Below are 15975 nucleotides of genomic sequence, written 5' to 3'. Positions count from 1 at the left end.
ACCAGATGAGCTAGGTCTGAAATTGAAGCATCTGAAAGCATACAACTTGTGCGACGTGGGTGTTTTGTTTATTCAATTTATTCTCTCGCAACTTCGACTACCAATTGAGTTCGTGACATTTTCAGAGAAGACTGGTCTTGACAATTACCAAAGGTGTCCAGTGCCTTTAAAGACATTGGACACTTTCGGTAAACAGTTATGTCCAAGGCCCACACTTCGTGTATCACAACTTTTACATAAAATAACAAACCTGTGAAAATTTAGGCTCAATCGGTCATCGGAGTCGGGAGAAAATCAGGGGAAAACCAACCCTTGTTCCTGCAAGTTTCGCCGTGTCATGACGTGTGTTTAAAATAAATTCTCGATACCGATAATTGATATTGTTTTAATGTTTTCTCAAAAAGTAAAGTATTTCATGGAATAATATTTCAAGAGAAGTCTTTTACCACTACCTTCTGTAAACCCTGTAAGTTATTTGTAAATCTGTGAACTTTTTTCTTCTTTTTCTGTCAAGTTAATGACAATAACAGCTTATCTTAGTAAAAACACTCTTAGAAAACGGCATCCTTTCAAGTAACGCAGTTAAAAAAAAAAAAAAAAAAACACACAAAAAAAACAAAACAATGGCGTTTTCCTTTATTACTAAAAGCATGCCTGAGCTTTCAGTCATGAAACACCCAAACAAAAAGACTGGCAAAAGGTAATGCTGAACTTCAGTAAGGGGAAACTGAAGATGTATAAAGCCCCCCTTCTGGCCCATTTAATTTGTAACAAGATCAAACACAAACCCAATTTCCAAAATGTTGGATTGAGGTCAGAGGTTATAATGCCTGAATCAGTTTACTAGTGCAGTCCAAACAGATTAAAACTAAACAGGCTGTTGGATTTTGATTAGTTGGTGGGTCCACGTTTGTGGGCGTTGTGATTTTTGGAAGTTGTTAAATTTTCGTTAAAAAGCAACAACTCTTGAATGTAACCATTGTCAATCTCAAGCTGGTGTTTTAATAAAAGCCTTTGAGAAAGACTCTGCTAGGGTCGAAACGTCAGGCCATTAACTATTTTTTGCATTTATACTCTCGGTCCATTTGGTTGGTAAGTTGTTTGCAACAGCTAATTCTATTTTCTCGTTTTAATAAAAGGGAAAACAATTCTTAGCCTAGTAGTATTTTTGTTGTAAATTTACATAAGTAATTTTGATTTTTAATGTTTGTCTGCTTAAATTTAATTATTTATATTTTTTATATAATGATAATTAATGATTTAAACATTTATGATCACTGTCCTTGTAATTATTTTGGTTTCAAATATTTATAAGTAATAAAATAAATAACATAAAAAGGCCTGTGGTTCTGTAACGCATGTAAACAAAACCTGTGCACTTTATATCGAAACGAGACTGATCGGCAGCAAATTGCGCCACAGCACCTTGTAAAACATTACACGATGCTATCAGAATTAGGTCTCATAATTCAAACGCACTCCCACATCAAGCAGGAAATACTGTATGTTACAGCGCCATAAGCGCCACTGGGTGATGGACATGTGCGCTATATAAGAAGCCGCAATTAATATTATTAAAGGAACACGTTGCCTTAGATTCGGTCGAGTTAGTCTCTGAGAAGCGTTTGTAACCGTTTGTTATAAAATGCATATGGTTAGAAAGATGTTGTAAAAGTAGAATACAATGATCTACACAATTTTGCCTCTAAATTGCGTGGTTTTCCTTTTACTTTGCGAACTAACACGGTCGGCCATTTATGGGAGTTCAAAATTTGACTCTCATAAATGGCTGACCGTGTTTGTCGACGAGGTAAAAGGAAAACCAAGCAATTTAGAGGCAAAATCTTTCTAACCATATGCATTTCTTAACAAACGGTTACAAACGCTTTGTATAGACTAACTCGTCCGATCCAAGGCAACGTGTTCCTTTAATAAATAAACAATTAAAACCAATCATACAACAAAAGTTCAAACAAACAATTCAAATTCTTTTGATCAAACTTTTAAGACGGTTTTACTCTGCATGAAAATACACAAGACTGACATTACAAAATGCTTTATGGCGCGAACAATACAGAACAAATCTTGCAATAAAACATAAATACATATATATATATAATATGCAATTGTACAAATTAATAATTTAGCATTTCATATACGCACAGAACACAGCTAGAGTAAAACATTGCAAATATACATGGCTAAACTTTTAAAGCATACATAATAAAACTATTTCACATATATTCTTCATCATAATGACAATGGCACAGTCAAAATAGACATAGCAGTTCTATTCTCTTAACGTTTTCGAACAGTATTTCAAAAACTACCACACAAATTTGGATGCTTTTAAAACATCACTTAAAATGATCAAACAAGCCCCTTTAACCTTTTAACTTAGTATACCCTGCACACTATATAAAAACGTCTTTGAGACAAAACCTTTAAAAAACAAATTATATAAAACATTGCCAACAGGCAAATGCTAAAAAATCTACACAATAAACCAAAAACAAAACTTCAAAACAAAAACTCCAAGAACCAAAACATAAAACAAATTCTACTGCTTTTAGTTACTGCTTTTAAGATAAAAATAAAATGCTTGTACAATTTCTGGTGCAAATTTCCTCAAACGACAGACAGGGAAAATAAGATGTTTTTTATTTTAAAAACAACACAATTTTTCAAGAAAAAATGTTACAAATTTTATGACAAAAGATGAAAGCCAAAAAAGACGTTAAACAAATCACACAATGGCTTCCTGTAACTAATAAAGTAACTTGTACACTTTAACATAAGTGTCTTACATCAGAGCATACAGGGCCACATAAAGCCTGTAAGCACAAAAATCTTGCTAAGCATAGAAAAATACTGCTGTTAGCAAAAACAGGCTAGCAGCCAACATTTCATGAGGTTTAACTATGCCATCAGTGCCACACTCATTTCTTGCCAGCAGCATTTTCTGCCTAATAGGGCACAGTTTCATAGCTTTCCGATAAGCAATTATTTGTGCTTACTGTAGCAGAAAAAAATTGCTTAAGCATAAGCAGATTTCATATGTTATCAAGAAAAAGAGGCGATCACCTTGAGCATTCATCATGGATTTACATTGTTACGTTATTCATTTCCATACAGTAAGCACCGAAAGAATAGCACGCCTTTTTGTGTGCTTGTGGTTTAGCAGCTCTATGAAATGGAAATCGCACAGTAATCACAAAATGGGCTGTTAAGCAGCTCTTTGAAATTGGGCCCAGATTAGCGGCTACGGCCTCGTACTGGCTTTGCGAAAGGGGAGGGGGGGGGGGGGGAGCACATAAAGTAGGTCACAGCTTCACTAAAGATTGACATAAACAAAACTATATGATGATTCCCAGCAATCACGTTTACCCAACTACAAGGTCACTGGAGTATTTCATGACAAAATGATTCATAATCGGAGGTCAGCTTTTTGCTTTTTGACACACAGTTTCCTGTTGGTCAGGGTAGCCTTTAATGGGTTACCAGGCATGCGGTCCACAAGGGGGTTGGTTTGATCTATTTTGTTTGCAAAAAAATTAAAATGGATTTGGTTCCACTACTACAGTCACAACGGCAATGATTGGTTCTGTCCCTCCAATATCTCAAGCCTCCACTAATCAGATTGTCTGATCTATCCGGAATAGTCAGATATATTCTTGTCGTCTCACCACTATAATGTCGTTAATTGCAATTTCATACTTCTAATAATCAATCGACCTTACAGTCCTGAGCCGACGTTCAGATAGTGTAACCCTTTAGGGGAAAATGAGGCTATATTATTACCAGTACAAATGGAGTAAAGGGCCAAATTTCATAGAGCTGCTTTAACGTAGTGGACACTATTGGTAATTACTCAAAATAACTACTAGCCTAAAACCTTTACTTGGTAACGAGTAATGGGGAGCTGTTGATAGTATAAAACATTGTGAGAAACGGCTCCCTCTGAAAAGACGTAGTTTTCGAGAAAGAAGTATTTGCCACAGATTTGATTTCGAAACCTCAGAGTTAGAATTTAAGGTCTCCAAATCAAGCATCTGAAAGAACACAACTGGAAGGGTACTTTTTCTTTTATTATTATCTCGCAACTTCGACGACTGACTGAGCTCAAATTTTCACATGTTTGTTATGAGATACACTAACTGAGAAAGATTGGTCTTTGATGATTACAAATTGTGTCCAGAGTCTTTAAGCACAGAAAGTAGCTACGCACAACACATTTACATTGTATGCTTACCAGAACAGTGACTACTGAAATACCATGTCACATGCTTAATTTGTAATTGGTATCCTGCTCATTTCTGCTTAGCGTAAATTTTTTTAGCAATATTTGCTGCTGAAGCAACTCTATGAAATTGGGCCCTAGTCTACATGTACAAGGAAACCAACCAAAATGGCCACAGCATTAAAAGGACTTCATCTCCACTGTTACCATCATATAAATTTTAATGGTCAGCATTTTGGTCAGTATGCTCCAATTGACGACAGGTCTATTTTTCCTCTGCTTCGCCTTAATCGGGAAAATAGAACGCGCCAAGGATCACTTCGGGAGACCTAGTTTGAACCATAATACACAAAGCATTATTTAAAAGCATCCCAGTACAGAGTGTTAAATAATCCGTGCATGTAGTGCCAAACTACATGAACTTATAAATAGATCATGCTTACATACTGCCACTTTGAGTAGTGCAGAGTGAAGCAGAAATGTGTCATTTGAGTGATGGCAAACACAACCGTAAAGGATCTGATAATTATGGTGCAGCTGAAATTTATGACAGAACTCTTGCAGTTTAATTACCTCATACAAAGTCAAATGCCCAGAAAATCTAGATATCATAAATTTGCAATTGACTCATCCGAGACGAAAAATGTTCATTCTTGTGAAATATCTCCAAGGTCCATAAACAAATAACCGTTTTTAATTTTTTCATTTTTTTCATTTTTCATTTTAGAACCGCTAAATAATGCTGAAAAACATACCACCATGTTGGACCTTCGATTAGATGTCTTCAACCACTCACCTAATTCCTAAATTTGGGTTTTGTGCAATGACACAAAAAGTTGGTTTAACGGCAAATGGTAAGTTTTTGCCAATGAAATAGTTAGATTAAGATTGATTACTATTGCACTATAGGTACTATGCAAGTATTTTTTTGTTATGGGCCAGTACCTTTTTTTCTCTGTGAATCCTCGTCAAGGTTGCCATATTTGTTGAATAAATCAACTAAATGCGTTAGAGTGAAACAAAGACTACGCATCTGTGATTTATACAGAAAATTTACTGAGGACCCTATCAAACCATGGCTTCGGCTCCAGATTCACCTCTGGCAAGCTTAGCCCTGCAGTTGTTTTGACAGTTTCGCATGCTTTGCGTACATGCTCAGGGCTTCAGACAAGAGAATGGAGCAAAAAGCCAAGCCATGGATTCTAAAAGGGTCTATGGTTAACACCCCAACTTGCTCATTGACTTAGGATTAGCATGTTCTCCAGAAGACCCTGAACAGAGGTGTCACTAAGAAACTGACAATGAAGCTGGTCTGTGAGACCAAACCCTCCTTCCCTATCACCTGAGCCAGGAATGCAGTAAGAAGAGACGTTTGTGACTTGACGAGCTTGCTCCGTCACCAACCATCTCCGTAAGTTCTGGTCCTGTGAGTCAACATCATCCATTAAGTCTGCTGGAGGGCCCCACAGTAAGCACTGCAGCATACCTATGGCCTGATTCGTGGTGAGCCGCTCCGAGGGATTCTTTCTCAGAAGCCCTCTGGCGAGTTTGGTCAGTCCCTGGGAGTATTTAGATCTCGTTGGAATGGCTGGCAAGTTGTGTGGCTCGTACGACTGCGTTATCAAACTCGTCTTGATGGCGAACGGGTTCGGCTGGTGGAGGAACTCATACACGAGAATACCGAGGTTGAACTCGGCGATCTTCTCCGAGAGTTTCAATGGGGTGGAGTACATATCATGGGACGACGGTGAGCTTTCATCAGCAATGTCACACTGGAGATGAGATATGACGTGATTGATCACCAATACAGACCCGCCTCCGGGTAAGCTAGAGTCTACAAGAAGTAAATGCTCCAACTTCAAACTCGCTAAGCACACTCGGTGTAACTGTAAATGGTGGAGTCCGTTTAGTAACTGCAGAAGGAGCAATGCTACACTGTGCTCGTACTTCTCCGGTAGGTACTCATGAAGCTCTTTGTTGTGGTTCACGTAACTCATGACGTTGGTGACGGGGACCCTGTCAGTCATGATGACGGCACTCTCTATCCTGTCATCTGTGTGGCTGCTATTTAGGGAGGAGTCTTTTGATTGGCCGTTTGTGGTTTGGAGCATGTGAGAGGGGATGGACTCGAGAGATGCATGGGATATGTTGAAGATGTTGGGATGTGGTGAGATGGCCTGACTGCACTGGGCTGTATGAAGAAGGTCTAATGCTCTGTTGGTGTCCAAACCAATCTAAGAGATTGAGATAAAATGGTTGATGTTTAATTAATTTAAAAAAAAAAAAAAAAATGCCGAAGTTTATCGTTTAAAGGGAAGGTATATATTTGTAATCACTCAAGACTCTTAAAACTAATGGCAATACAAACTTTTGAATAGAAGCCTATTTCAGCTTGACGTAAACCTGGATGTGTACAAAGTATATCAGTTTTTATGTCAAAATTTGAATCTGAGAAGCGTTACTGTCAGTTACATTTCTCAGATTGTGTATTACTATAAGGGATTATTCTTCCTGCGTGGACATATTTGCTATGGATATATTTCGTGACCACCTTTTAAAATAAAATTTTCACATCTTAGTTTTATTGTACACATAGATCGCATTTTTATAAGATTACAGTAATATTTAGTAATATTTATTCGGGCAATCACATTTACAAGCACATATACATACATTAAAAATATTTAAGAAAACAAAGTAAACCAACAGTGGGGTGCCCAGGAGAGCATAAAAGTTAAAAAAATAACTGTCGCCAAAAGGCGTATGTCTCCTAATAAAACAAGTGGATGGTAAAAAGAAATGTAAAGTTTGCATTTAAAGGGTTTTGATACATTTGTGATCAAGTTTTTGGCCATGACATTAAATCTCTACTCACTATGAATAAAGATATGCAGTATGTAATTTAATTTAACTGTAGAAGTCTCAGCTTCATTTATCTCCAATTTTTGTTAGAGAAAAAAGAAAGAAAGTGAAAATCACAGACTAATGTTTTTAGGAGAGTTGCGCAAATCAGAACATCAGAAAAATAATCATGGTTCCACTGAGACAAGAATTATTTTTGTGAAACTGTTTTACTCATTAATTTTACAAAAACTTCAGCACCTTTGCAGCAAGTAATATTTTCAGGAAAGCTTTCTTCTACTAGCATTATCTTTAAAGGGAAGGTACACGTTTGGGAATTGTCAAAGACCAGTCTTCTCCCTTGGTGTATCCCATCATAAGCTTAAAATAACAAGCCTGTGAAAATTTGGGCTCAATCGGTCACCAAAGTTGCGAAAAAATGATGAAAGAAAAAACACCCTTGTGGACGAATTTGTGTGCTTTCAGAAGTCTTTTATTATGTTAGTGAGAAATTACCTTTCTCAAAAACTCTGTTACTTTAGAGGGAGTTGTTTCCCACAATGTTTTATACTATCTACAGCTCTCCAATGCTCGTTACCAAGTCAGTTTTTAAGTTCATATTGGTTTTGAGTAACTACCAAAGTGTACCTTCCCTTTAAATTGTGTAAGTTTAATGTAAATCTGTGTATTTATGTGTTTTGTGTCACACAAAAAGTACCCAAACCCTATTAAAGAGCAATTTACATTCATGACACTCACCATGACAGCAGTTGCTTCAGACTCTTTCTCCAATGCGACGAATCTAAAGAAAGCTCCACCAGACACTGTACAGCAAGCTTGATTCACACTCCCGCCCACGTTGTCCCAAGGTCTTCTGCTCGAGTCATCCCACTTCACTCTGCCCCAACGCGGTGCTGCAGTAGCTAACCTCGTCAGTGCTGCTCTGTTCATCGTGAAGATGCTCTCAAACGCATCGAGATCCTCAGCCTTACTTCCCAGTACCACAGCCGTCTCCACTGGTGCAACAATCGCACACTGGGTTTCAGCATCGGTCGTGAAGATCACTGATGAAATGGACGACTTTGCATTTGACGCTCCAAGTCCTCTTTGCACTATCTCAATGTTGCTGTAGACATTGACGGAATCAGGTTCCTGTGGACCAGGCTCATGCTTTTCAGGAGCAATGATCCGAACGGGTCGCTTTGGATGAGCGTTGGCGTCGGCGTCTGTCTTTGTTTCGAAGGAACCAGGACTCTTCAGAGCTGACTTGAGCGGAACACCTGATGAGGTACTCGGCTGCTCACGGATAAGAGTCTCGTATATGGTAGACGTTAGGTCAGGGTCTGAGGACGCTTGTCGCGTCAGGGTTGGCAGTTCCATGGAGAGTGACTGTCTTTGTGAGTGTAGATCCTCGAAGCCTGTGGTCATGTTGCGGCGCCGACGCTCGGGCTTTGGTGGTGCGCTCTTTTTCTTTCTCAGCACACCTGGAAAAAAATTCAATACAAATGAGTACGTTCATCTGTAAATTCCTTTCTGATGCACAAATGTCTTGATATAAAAGGAAAACAAAAAGTTCCATACACAAAATATTTTGAAAATCAGTTTACTTCAAGACTGTCACAAACTACAGCACCACAGAGAGACTGTTCGTCTGACTAGAGACAAACTGTGGATAGGGATTCTCCAGACCATTCAACCCCATGGTCTGAAAGTACAGAAGGAAATGACTAATACTTTTTTGTCTTTGCCTTTTCTTTTTCCCCACAGAAATCCTCCCTTTTTAGTGTGCCTCATTCATTTGAATTTGAATTTGATGCAAAAGTTACGTGCCAGGCAAAGTAACAAAGAAATAAAAGGTGAAGAAAAGGTGGAAACCAGAACCACTGTGTACTTACCAATATTTTCATATTGTACCAAGTTGTTGCTGTCATTTACTCTCCTCCTACTTTGGGGTGACAAGGAGTAAGACTTCTTCAGGACATGAACATTTTCTGTTGAACCTCCGAGGGAAGAATCTTGAGTCCCTTCCATCCAACTTGCTGGCCTTCCCCCAGAGGGCGGCTTGGGAGCTCTTCGTTTACTGGACGAGTTGTGATGAGACTTGATACCCGAGCCGTCCGAGTCTTCACCAGTTTGCTCTGGTGAGGTGCTTGAGCTTGGAGTCTGAAGATCAAACTGGTTGATGAAGGCAGTCGATTCACCACGGTAGGCATTGATAACATCCAGACGGTCCATGGAGTGCCGCTGCGCGTCTTCTTCCATGTTCTGTTGATGGACCTTCTCTAGCCACTTCTCAACCTGCGTTGAGTCAAACTCCCTCTCTGGACTTCCGCGATTGTCTCGTCTCTTTTTCCGTTTCCAAGGTAGCTTTGAGCGTTTTGATTTTGACTCTTTACCGTTTGGACTGCCTTGGAATGGAGAGCTGTCGGGTAAGAGTGCAACTCCATTTGGACTACAGGGAATTGGAGGAGACATTGCTCTGAGTGGAGAGGAAACTTCTCTAGGAGGCGAGGTAAGCACCTTGGATTCAGTCATGGATTTTGGCTCTTTTGTAGGGGTTTGTCCTTTTGGCTTGGTGGATGTTCGTCTGTGTGGCGACAGGGCTCTACCGTGTGTAGCACCAGATTCTTGTTTGGTAGGGGTTTGGACTCTATTAGCAGGTACTGGATGTGGCTTAGATGGACTCATTGAGACGGCTGGAGTGGTTATTGTACCTGGACGAATAGGGTCTCCGCTCAGTGACTCATAAATGATACCGAGGTAGCCTTCTGTTGGTGGTGAAGGAGCTAGAGGCTTCCCCGGTTTACTTGGAGATACATCAGGAGAGCCTCGACCTGGGGGTGGTGGTGGAGTGCCACGGGGGAGGCTATCTGGTACAGAGTTAACGTTATCTTGGCTTTCACCGTTAGGAGGCATTGGGGCCAAACGCTTCTGCTTAGATCTACCAACGTCAGTGTTTGACCTGGTGACAGAGGAGTTGGACTTCTTAGTTTCCAAGTTAATCTTTGCATAAATGGGATCGACCGGCAGTGGATGTGTCTTCGACCGCCAGCGGGAATCTGAGCTTGACTGTGAGTTGTTCGAATTTGGTTCTTTGTTACCGGGAATTCTTCTTGGTTTTTTAGGATATTTCTTTGGTGTACTTGAGGCTGATGTTTTATCGGTTGCGTGTTCTTGGATTTCAGAGCTTGTTCTGACTGGCGGCACAGGTGGCGTCTCTTTATCGTTCTCTTTCTTTTGAGGCATCGGAGTCAAGTATTCACCTCCGTTTGGTTTTGATTTATCCTTCGATAGATCACTCGAGGAAAGATCCCTGTCTGACAGCACTGTCCCAACATTATCGTAGTTCTTATGGCCGATGAAAATAGGGACTTTGTAGTTTGACGAATTTGAGTTTCGCCTCTTATCGCAGAGATCGGATGATTCACTTTCGGACAGGAGAATCGGAAAAGACAGCGTCGAATCACCATCGTTGCTCAGAGGAGATAAGATGTCCTTGTGTTCTGTTTGTGTTACAGATGTGTCTTCCGAACTAAACTGCACACCGTCTTTCACGGAATAAATTCCATCCACAAGAACAACGTTTCTTTTGGGGAACTTTCCGAGGGGGTCTTTAGATCTCATTTTGACATCGGAAACTGGCGACTGCCCCAATTGGATGTTCAAGTCCTCTTCGTGTGACCTATACCTTGGTGATGGGCTCATGGGCAGCTGTGGGGAGACAGAGGACTCTTCTGGCGAGAGTACTGGAGGTTTTTGCGATACATCCACAACCTTGTAGGGTTTGGCAAGATTCTTCAAATTAGAGGGCCTTTTCCCTCGTCGGTCTTCAAAGCTCTCAGAAGAAGTCTCTGCAGAGCCTCTGTAGTGAGATACGCTCCCATCGGCAGCAACAATCACCACAGGTTTGTCAGTCAGATCCAAGAAGGACTGAAAGGAGGATTCTGAATTAGCAGTGGTCTTTGGGCTTTTCAACTTTGAGTCTCCGCTGGCACCAAAGAATATCTCCGAGCTGATCTTGCTGGTGACAACCTGTTTCTTGGACGAGACCTGCCGACTGTTGGGCGATTCTGTCGAAGGCATTGTAACCACCTGAATCTCCTCTCGTTCGGTTGACTGGTAGATATCAGGATCTGACGTTTGCCGTTGGTGTTTGCTGCCCCCCTGCAGCAGTGATGGTCTAGAAACCGACATGCCTAGATTTCTTGGCAACGTACCATGTTTACCGTGAGAGGAAAAGGTTTGGAATGCCGTATTGGCGAGTGTCTCTGAAGACTTGGCTTCCATCATTCTCTGCCGTTCCTCCAAATCCTGCTGATTAAGTCTTGGACTTAAAGAATCGCTGCAGGGTGCTGACACATGTCTACTTACAGCCTCATGGTTTCCATTCATTTCAGACAAACCAACCGTCGCATTAGACACATGACGAAGGTTCTTTGCAACTTCTTGAAATTCTTGAAGTCTTGCAGCATCATACCTTGGGTCCTTGCTTCCCAAATGTTTCGGGACTGGAATAGATGACTTGCGAGAAGCCCTGAATGCCTTAAGATACTGCAGACCGGCGCTACCACTGGAATCTTGATGAGTTTCTTCCACAATGTGATTCCCGTTCTTGTTGTTTCTAAACACGTCCATCGCGCCACTATCATCATCCAACATTCCGTTATCGGACGCAGAGTTATAACCATTACTTTCCTTGTTTTTGTTCACGTCCATTGTGACACTTAAATCATTTATTTCAGGTTGTTCAATAGGAATGTTTAGCTTCACAACATTCTCACGTGCCGATCGTCTCGCCACGGCCTCCCTGTTTCTACGGGTGACGGATTTTTTAGTGATATGGCGTCGTGGTTTTGCGTCAGTTTCATCAACTTGCTGCCTCGTCTGTTCTGTTTTTATCATACTTTTCGCAGTGTAGTAATCCGTTGTAATTCCACCACCACTGTCTTCAATATTCCTTCCGTTCACCAGAACAGTTTTCTGTGATGCTGCGTCCTCGTCCGATGATGATTCTGCGTTTTGGTTCGAACGAAGTTCCATAATTTTGACGTAGTTGTTTTTGTTCGCCTTCATGAACTGCCTGTGCTGGGCGTGTGATTTGAAGCAGCGGCCGCACTGTGTTGCTTTGAACCTGTGTGGCACAAAGGAGGAGCAGGCAATGTTGCTGGGCTTGGTGTCCTCTTTCATGGTGGGGAAAGGGCAAGCGGCGAGTAACTGATCCTTCCAAACAGAAATACTCTCTCTGCCCCTCTCAGGAATGCACAGAAGTCACTGTAAAAACACAAAGAGAAAAAGGGGATTCTTTACTACTTTTCAAAACACAATTAAAAGAAACCACTAAATATATGATTTGAGGCTGCTTGCATGTCGAGGTATCAACGTACATTTATAATTTGTGGTACATGTAACACCACATGTAATCTACTGGCTGGATCGATTATGTTCTTTTGGGAATAAATATATAGCAAGATAAAGGCACAAAAGAACATTATCTACCCAGCGAAGAAGATACATATACACATGGTGTTACTGCAAACCAAAACACAAACCACTGTATGCAGAATACATGCAAAACAGAAGGTGTTGGCTGTATATATTCAAAATAATAACTTCCACATTATTTGCGCTGAGTATTAACATTTCCTGAATTCCTGAGTGGAAACCAAATGAGGCTAAACCAACACAAAAATAACAATATCATAAAATGAGGTTATAGCAACAAGATCCAAGCGCACAAATGTGGAAACAATAATAATATGGCAGCTATATGCAGGTGATGGGATTGTGTGATGGAATTTAGCACACAGTATAATACGTCATGAGGAAGATATTATACAAGTAAGTTATCACACAAGCGCGGGTGGAATCAGAAAAATATACATGTAGCGCTTCTGCCTCCCATATCCAACGAGGCCAAGGCAGAGTTGGATATGGGACACAGACGTGCTATATTTTATAACAAGCATGTTATAACAAATTTATTTTCCAGTCTTACGTGCAACGTGCAAAGTTTAAAATTTCAAAACGTTATTTTGTGACGAACAGCATGCACGCGCACAAAGTATAGAAGGTAAATTTTTGCACTGTCCGTATGCGGAGGGTGATGCATTGACACTCACAATACGCACTGTGCAATAATAACACTGGAAGTCATATATAGATTTTTATACCGCCCTCCATTTCGAGCACCTGATTGGTTGATTAGCGCGTACTGGAAGATAAAGGGTTAAACTTACATGAAATAAAGGTAGAGGTACGTTTTGAAAATTTCAACAAAATTACTTGTTGTTCTACCTAGTACTTAATTCAAAAGATAAATCTGTGAGTGGCCCTATTGTGTAGCCAGCTATTTATTGTCATGACACAGTCTCACTGTGTACTAAACTCCACATCATCAAAGGCGCAATTTCCCGAAATAATTCCCAAGCTAAACTGCCCAACTATAGATATGTGTAGGCGTGTACATATAGTGCCTACACTTAGGGAAGACCTACATTTGTACAGGTAAAACAAACATAGCCTCATACTACACTTGTGTAGTTGACAGTTTAATGGGGATCCACTGGTGTCTAAAGGCGCTGGACACATTTGGTAATTTGTCAAAGACCAGTATTTTCACTTGGTGTATCTCTACATACGCATAAAATAACAAATCATCACAGTTGCAAGAGAATAATAACAGAAAAAAAACCTTGTTGCACACGTTTGTGTTCTTTCAGATGACTAATATAAGGCTTCAGGCTTGAAGTCTTTTAATATTTGAGATATTACCTCTTTCTAAAAAAATGACGTTATTTCAGAGGGAGCTGTTTCTCACAAATTTTACACTAGTTATTAACAACTCTCCTTGGCTCATTACCAAGTAAGATTTTATAACAATTATTTTGAGTAGTTACCAACAGTGTCCAGTTCCTTTCAACCAGAAAGCCCAATCCTACCAGATATGAACAACTGCAGTACAACCGAATGTTTCCACCAAACTGTCAAAACTGAAGTCAAAGCACAAACATCTGCTCAGTTGGAACATTTCTGCTGAAATGCCGATTCATTGATTCTGACTAAATGTTGATAATAAGTCGTACTAATCCAGGATGTCTTATGATAGATAAGTGTCTAACCCATGTATTGGATATAATGTTTTTATTTGACAATACGTCATAACTAAACAATCAACATCCTGGTGATCTCCATAAAAATAAAATAATAATAAAACCATCTCTTTTCCAATAATCTGTACAGTGACAGTTAAACCTAAATCCAATTGACATGTTTACTTATAACTCTGATAAGCTGATGGAAAACTTCAGAGTAAACAAAACACATGTAGCCATAACAGCGCTTGTCAATATTGAAGTTGATACCTCAGTGTAAAAGGCAAAGGTCAAGAATGGTAGACTGGGGGGAAAATACCACTGAGGTAATCAGACTATAAAGTATGTCATGTTTTGTTCCCCTGCAATGATAATGTTGTTGACTTTAATGACACATAGCAATGCACCGCTGCTTACTCGCTGACAGTTAGTTTTGCGCATGTGCGAAGTTGTTGACGAGCGCTCTCTTGAGTCAAAATCTTTAACAAAACATAGCCTTTCAACCGTTGAAAACGATCTGGGGTCATCGCGATTTTTGACCAATTAAAAGCCAAGATGGAAAACTAAACATGAATATGCAATGAAGTTAGTTGCGATGGTCGGATTTTGAGTCGAATTGATCCTTCAAAATCTACATTATGTGAATTTTCTTGTTGAGAAATAGACCTCACACGTAAGAAATATATAACAACTAATGTTTTCCACTCAAAATTGAGAGAGCAAACCCTTTGAAAACAATTCCCTGTTTATTTTTGTAACACATGACGACGCTCTGGTGAAGCATTTTTATCAAGAGTAATGTACACAAGCATTGGGCAATTGTCGCTTTTTGTGACGTGTGCAAACTGTTATAAACATTGTGCATTGTATGCGTTTGTTTAGTTTGTATGTGAAACATGTGGGCCGTGTCAGAAAAACGTTGGTGGAATCCCACTGATTTTAATTAATCCAGAGGGTTTCCTGCTATATAAACGGAATAATTTGATAGAATAATAATTTTCCTCTACAACAAACATTGTTTTAATATCAGGGAAATTCAATTTTACTCACAAACGCCAACAAAACTCATCGTTAAAGTCATAGAAACATGCACAAAACAGCGATGGGGTCACTGCTGTGAATAATTTATCTAATGTTGGACTTTCTGAAAATCTCGCGCATGCGCAAAACTATTTGGCACTCGATGTAGAGCTCTGAACAGCGGTGAATGGGGGATTATTTGGGAGGGGGGGGGGGGGATGCCAGCAACAACTTGCCTTCAGACACAACATCTGTGACAACTCTACATTATATATAATTATTGTAAACACCCATTTTATGATATACTGTCTGCCTTTTGTCTGTTCTTTCATACAGGTTGGGGAAGAAAAGCTGTCGCTTCACCCTTGTATGCCACTTGTTTGCTATGTGTAGGCCTATAGTCTATGATCAATGGGACCTTAGTGTGAAGTTAACGATAACAAAGTTGTGCTTCAACTAAAATTAAATCAAAGGGTTGTGTTGGTTGTTGTTGGGGTTAGGGGGTTTACTGTAAGTTGCTTCAAAGGACTCCTCATAAAGATGCAAGAGATTAAATGGCAGAATATAAAACCTTGCAGGGTCGTTGCCGTGCGTTAAAGACCCTCACCTTCGGCTCGGGCTACACGGCAATTCGACCCTGTCGGCTTTAAACGGCCATGTAAGAATTGTAACCTTTTGTTTCCTTAGTGAAACACCTTCACATTTTTATGGAAACAAAAATTTCTTTCCTAAACTGACGACCAAAACATGGGGGAAAAATTCAATAAACCCTCCCCCCCCCCC

The 15975-nt window shown here is 40.0% G+C and overlaps 1 protein-coding gene across 2 annotated transcripts in view; it reads right to left on the bottom strand.

Annotated features, from left to right (window-relative positions):
• Positions 1 to 1992: 1992 nt before the first annotated feature.
• LOC139937861 (uncharacterized) overlaps positions 1993 to 15975 on the bottom strand; it is a 40253-nt gene continuing 26270 nt past the window's right edge. The window contains exons 1-4 of one of the 2 annotated variants that reach the window (XM_071933220.1): positions 14020 to 14129; positions 8977 to 12352; positions 7841 to 8565; positions 1993 to 6474 (exon numbers count right to left, since the gene is read on the bottom strand). In XM_071933220.1, the coding sequence (XP_071789321.1) occupies positions 5476 to 6474; positions 7841 to 8565; positions 8977 to 12268 (5016 nt within the window). In that variant the 5' untranslated portion in view covers positions 12269 to 12352; positions 14020 to 14129 and the 3' untranslated portion in view covers positions 1993 to 5475. Of the gene's footprint in view, positions 6475 to 7840; positions 8566 to 8976; positions 12353 to 14019; positions 14130 to 15975 lie in introns of those variants that run through there. The other variant, XM_071933219.1, reaches the window with a different exon arrangement.

Source organism: Asterias amurensis, chromosome 5, assembly GCF_032118995.1.
Source record: "Asterias amurensis chromosome 5, ASM3211899v1".
NCBI classification, from domain to species: Eukaryota; Metazoa; Echinodermata; class Asteroidea; order Forcipulatida; family Asteriidae; genus Asterias; species Asterias amurensis.
Note: the sequence above shows the minus strand (reverse complement) of the source record. Positions and strands in the feature narration are given on the sequence as shown.